This window comes from Saccostrea cucullata, unplaced genomic scaffold, assembly GCF_032062105.1.
Source record: "Saccostrea cucullata isolate Sc308-1 unplaced genomic scaffold, CSIRO_AGI_Scuc_v1 ctg17946, whole genome shotgun sequence".
NCBI classification, from domain to species: Eukaryota; Metazoa; Mollusca; class Bivalvia; order Ostreida; family Ostreidae; genus Saccostrea; species Saccostrea cuccullata.
In genome coordinates, this window is record NW_026933953.1 from 4,096 (window position 1) to 10,199 (window position 6,104).

General features: G+C 33.9%; 1 protein-coding gene across 2 annotated transcripts; it reads left to right on the forward strand.

The window, feature by feature from the left end:
- The first annotated feature begins 1,194 nt into the window (after positions 1-1,194).
- On the forward strand, positions 1,195-2,849 carry LOC134239688 (uncharacterized). 2 transcript variants are annotated; one of them, XM_062721850.1, is made up of 2 exons: positions 1,195-2,343; positions 2,485-2,849. In XM_062721850.1, the coding sequence occupies exons 1-2, from the start codon at positions 1,340-1,342 to the stop codon at positions 2,765-2,767; spliced, it is 1,287 nt and encodes a 428-aa protein (XP_062577834.1). In that variant the 5' UTR covers positions 1,195-1,339; the 3' UTR covers positions 2,768-2,849. The 2 variants fall into 2 exon arrangements, with proteins under 2 accessions (XP_062577834.1, XP_062577835.1); XM_062721851.1 differs by having other exon boundaries at positions 1,195-2,213.
- The last annotated feature ends 3,255 nt before the right edge of the window (positions 2,850-6,104 follow it).

Genomic DNA, 6,104 nt, shown 5'->3' on the forward strand with positions numbered 1-6,104 from the left:
AAACACGAGTGAACATATACCAGCAGACGTTCCTTGGTGTTCTCTCTCTCTCCTCCTCCTCCTGGTTCAAAGCACGCCCTCTCTCATTGGAATCGTGGTCTTCGTCATGAGAATATCCCCTATTCATCACACCCATTTCTAAGTCTTCTCCTTGACGATCCATTTTAATGAAAAATAAAATACTGCTTGTTTTTGTTACTACTTTTCCCTATACAGTCTCGCAGCCAATGCTTGATTTGCACCATACTTGATATCTTTTAGTTGAAGAGTCATATTACGCAAAATCAAGATTGTTTATCTATTGTTCTTGACACTACACGCAGTTTTATCTCTCATTTCCCCAAATTCATATTCGTCGAAAAGGAATTATAAAGAATAATAAAGAAAAGTCAAATTAAAGAAATATCATTTTGTTTTTTAGCTTAATTTGACCCCGATGAAAATATAGAAATCTTCATGAAATGTTTCTCCAGTGACCATATTTAAAGATTTTAGGATTTGAATGTGCCTAACGTTCATGTAACCGTTTTATGAAGAAAAAGATAAACTCAGGATGGTGCAGCATAATAGTGTTATTTTTATAATAATGTTGAAAACATAAAACTTGTCATAAGACATTCTACTGTATGCAGTGGACATGCGGGCAACGTCATATTCACTTCATTTTTTAGCATACCTTAGCTGAAAGCTGAAAATTGTTCACATTTTTAACTTTATCTTAAGAACCACTGGAGAAATTTCAAACAAACTTGGAACAAAGTGCCCTTGATTGAAGGGTTAACGTTTTAATAAATGTTAGACTATAAAAATGTTGATGAATGCACAAATGTATTAAGTTTAATCAATGTGGTGATGAATTTGAATTATACATTTTTAAATGTTGTTACTATGCTATGTGTAAAAACTCTACCCTAACTGATTTCAGATTTGTCCTTAAATGAAAAAAAAAATCATTTTGATTATATTCATGAATATCCCAGTGAGTTTCAATAAATCTCAGTCTACAATTTCTTTAAAAATGACCAATAAATTACCTAAAATTTAAATAAAAGAGTGTACTTTTATCTTATCTTTTTTTTTTTTACTTTTACCCACCACTATATTTTAAACACAAATGACATAATGAGGCCATATGCAATTTAATTCGATACCGGTTTGTCATTCAGATCTCTTAGGTAAATAAGGGTTGGCCAACCCAGAGTACAAAACTTTAAATATTGGAAAAAAAGTCTCTATAGACAAGATAGAGCATCGAGGATCGAATGCAAAGGGGCAAAAGAGTGAAAAAGAAATTTCTGCAGCCAAACAGAAAACTTGATTCGAGGATTCTGGGTCAAAAATGGATGACAGGCAATATGAAAGAAGAGGAGAGATATATAGTGCATCAAATACAGACTCTGGGGCTTTCTTTCCACGGAGTCTATTGCCCACAGGATATTTTTCTGGTAGTCATCAACCTGCTGAAAATAATCCAACCAGCTACATATCGCCTGGATATTATCCACATGGTATTCAATCAGCAGTACTTAATAATCCTCCAGGGAACATTGAAATGACTCCCAGAGATCGAGGTTTACCGCCCCAGAGCATGGTTTACATGGTAGGTCATGTTAATGAGAATAGGAATAACGCATTTCCATCTTATGAACAAAATCAAGTTTACAGTAACCAGCAGCAAACAGATATTACCGAGGAACCTCCAAAGCCAAGAAAGGTATGGTGGTATACTGTCTGCCGCGTATTTTCAGCCATTTTGATTATTCTAAATGTCACATCCGACTGGCTACAGTATGCTGACATGGAAGATCCTATCGAAAACACTAAAAATACACTCAAAATCACAGTAAATGATTGCCCAAACTCTCAAGAATTCGATTCAGGGGAAGTGGCGAATCAATATTTATATTTTACTATTGCTGGTACTGCCCTCGCCTTTCTTCAGATGGTCAACATCGTTTACCAGATTATTCAGAATCACCGCTTAGATCCTACCAAAGAAATTCCTAATCATCTGGATGAACGAACTGAAGTTTTTTTGGTGACGACATTTGTTGAAATACCACAAAATTTTCTACTTTTTCGATATGAAAAACTTATTTGTTTAGAATGTGTAGTAGAATGGGACTCCAAAAATATCAAACGATTAATTAATGGTTTAGTGGCCTGGGTAAGCAGCATTTGGCGCTATATAACAAATGTGAAAGTAACTTCAGGTAACAAGAAAAACGGAGGCTGTTGCACAAATCCTTGTCAGAAGTGTGGTGATCGCTGCGGAAACTGTATCAAAAAGTTCTGCAGTGGTTTGCTGGAATGCCTTTGTCCCTGTTGCTGTTGTTGCATTGAGTAAGTACATAGTTGTTTCAATGTTGAAAAAAGAAAAGAAGAGATGTCTTTATATATGGTTTGAAATGTTGAACCTTTTTTTAAAGCACACCCTTTTGTCATCTCAATCGTTCTCTTAATTGCTTTTTCTTTTCAATTTAGTTGCAAGACATTTTTCCCCTGCTGTTGTTGCTCAATCATCAGCAAAAAAGGAAGCTGTTACACGGAATGTTGCTGTAATGGAAATTGTTGCAAAGGCGACCACAACGAGCCCTCTATACTGGCCAAGCTGGCAGCACTACCCACGACTCTCTACACATTCCTCTACATAGCCAGGGTGATGAAACCTTTCTGCAGCTTGTCGGGAATCTACCAGTACTACAAAATTGCTCCAATATTTATAAACGAAGTTATCATCAGTTGGGTTTGGGACAAGATTTTCTGAGCGACAGTAACCTCTACTTAAATCAGTACTAGCAGTGTGTTTAATTTAACAATCAATCTGTTAAGCATTCTAATTTGATTTCAACATATCCAGTATAAATTGATTAAGTTAAACTTATATGTGCTTCTCTGTAAGTAATTAATTAATTAAATTGTTTATCATAGTGACATGTGTTATACAGTACAATTAAAAACATTTAATACAATTAATATCCAAACACCCGGCCCATGGGACCTTTATGTCACTTTTAACAAAATATATGAAAAGATCGGTATACACGATAAGATTTGTAGTATAATATACATGTATTATAATACTTTTGTATTATAATACTTTCTTGTACTCACGCTAATACATATTTTATAAGATTGTAAATAAACTATGTATTCCAACGCGTTTCTCTGCCATATTTCTCTCTTTGTCAAAATAATAAGAATGGAGGATGAGTTTCTGATAGTAGTGTCTATCATCGTACTATGCACTGCTTGATATATTCCACAGGTCCTTTTCCCCTTCCCATAAAACCAGGAGTTTTCCGATGTCTTTACTTGTAAAGTCGGTCATTATTATCTCCCATGTGCTTTTTTTAGTAATGATAAAAATAGGATGACCCATAGTGTCATAACATTTCATTGGTTGAAAGTGATATGTAAGCTAAGACTTGTATTAGAAAACAGAGCATTGCTCTATTCTTAATACAGTTTTATAAGATTCAAAAAATCTTATGATACACTGTATTAAGAGTGTATACACAATAAAGGCCGGTATACACGGTAAGATTTGTATTATACTACAAAATCTTACTGTGTATACACTCTTAATGCAGTGTATCATAAGATTTTTCGAATCTTACAAAACTGTATTAAGAATAGAGCAATGCTCTATTTTCTAATACAAGTCTTCGCTTGCCTATCACTTTCAACCAATGAAATGTAATGACACTAGGGGTCATCTTATTTTTATCATTACTAAAAAAGCACATGGTAAATTGGAAGTAAAGACATCGAAAAAGTCGTGGCTTAATGGGAAGGGGAAAATGACGTGTGGAAGATATCACTCAGTGCATAGTACGATGATAGACACTGCTATCAGATCTTCATCCTTCATTTTTATTACTTTGACAGAGAGAGAAATATGGCGGGGAAAACACGTTGGAATACGTAGTTTATTTACAATCTTATAAGATTTGTATTAGCGTGTGTACAAGGAAGTATTATAATACAAAAGTATTATAATACTTGTATTATACAACAAATCTCATCGTGTATACTGGCCTTAAGATACACACTATGATTTTGTATTATAATACAAATCTTACCGTGTATACCGGCCTTAAGACGTGTGTTATCTTCGAATAGCTAATACGTATATAGCTAAAAATCGAAAAAAAGGATACCCTTTTAAACTTTATCAATTCTTCAATTAAATGTTGGCCTCATAAATATAAATTGAAACTAGACACATGCATCACCTAGATATTAAAAAAATGTATTCCACTTTAAGAATATAAAACATAAACAGTGTAGAGTATGTTTTTATGCGACATGTAGATAGTAAATGATATGCAGCTTTATATATTAAATAGGAAAAACCTATATATTTTTACAGCCCCGACTCATGGAGGTATTTATATTATGTATCTCGTAATTTACTAGGGGAAAGAACATTGTGATTAATAATCTATTTAATGTTTAGAAAACCTTTAATTCTGAATAACTTCTCCCAGCTCTATCCCCATACACCAATACTTAAAGTTATATGTGTAGAGCAGCCCGGTCCTAGGGGTTGCAATAAGTTTATGTTAAAAGAAAACTGGGAAAAGCACGCAACCGTCTTTTAAAAGGAAATTTCAAAGTTCTTGAAAATGTGGTTTGAATTGGAAAGTTGTTTGGGAACAAGACATTGCGTTTATCTTGTAATGAAAATTTTCGGTATAAAAGTATGTTGTATGCAGTCAGTTCCGCAGGTCTCTGTAATCCAACAGTTTCTTTAAAAAAACCTTGCACTTAAAGGCGTTCAAAATCTCAGCAAAAATTCAGGAATATCACAGGATATCACGACAGATGGATATGTTAAATATCATGGAGAGATATGTATTTTTTCAACGCCCAACGGCCGAAAACTATGTGAAAAGGGGTTAAGAAATCTGCGTGTTTTCGTAATAAAAAATGACAATATTGCATAATATATGAGTGCTTCTAACATGCATCTGTCTATCAATTACGTTGGTTATTTAATCAAAACGTAAGTGATCTTGTTCAAACATTCACAAACTTGCTATATGAATAAATATATTTTACATCAGAAATGTATTCAAGAATTCAATACACCCTTCCCATTTAGAAGAAATGTTGGAGGATGTTCGAGCAAAGAATAATGTTATCACAAACCTGGTAATATTTTTTATTTAAATGTAAATATGCATTGTGGAAACTCTACCTGCAATCACAAATACCTTTGTATAAATCAGCACTTTTAGATACCTAAAACACTTTCTTTTTTTTTTTTTTACTATTTAAGCCTATTTTTGGCAGCTTAGTCTAAATTGTTTCCAAAGGCAAAACGTAATGAAAGCAAACTATCACTTATAAAAGATGCCCTCTCCATTTCAAAAAGATAAATTAATTGATAAAATTAACAAATGTTCATGTACGTGCAAAATTTTGAAAAATGTTTAGAATATAATTCTATTCAGCCTTTTCTCGGATTTATATGAATTTGTGCACTAGTATGTAGAATTTATGATATTTGTGTATTTACTTCGATAATTCAAACAGTATGGTCATAAAGTAATTTTTTTTATTCAAATACATCGATACAATGATGCTAATACGTTTTGTATCTAAAAGTCTATTTCAAAATCCCATTAGTCGTCCGCGCAGGGCAATTTGTTAGGGCGTCTAGAATTGCAAAGTAAGGTGTTCATCCTTACGTTGCGGGTTCGAATCACAATGTAGGACGTGGAAACCGGTCATTCGGATGAGACCAAAAAAACCGAGGTCCCGTGTCGCAGTAGGTGCTGGCACGAAAAAGATCCCTCGCTGCTCAATGACCTGAGTGCCGAGTATAGGACAATATTTGTAGATCTACATCGGCAGATGGTGGCGTATCCGTATGAATGAAAAATTCTCGAGAGAAAGAGAGACGTACGTTAAACAGCATACAATCAATCAATCTCAGTCCCAGAATGAAGAAGCTTCCTGGACCCTCCTCAGCAACATTTTCTTTGTACATGTTTAATTCACAATCATATGCCCCTTTAAAATTAAAAACTTAAACAATAACGTTATCATTAATTAAGCACTATAATGACCCCGGTCGTTGTTCTATGGGTGTC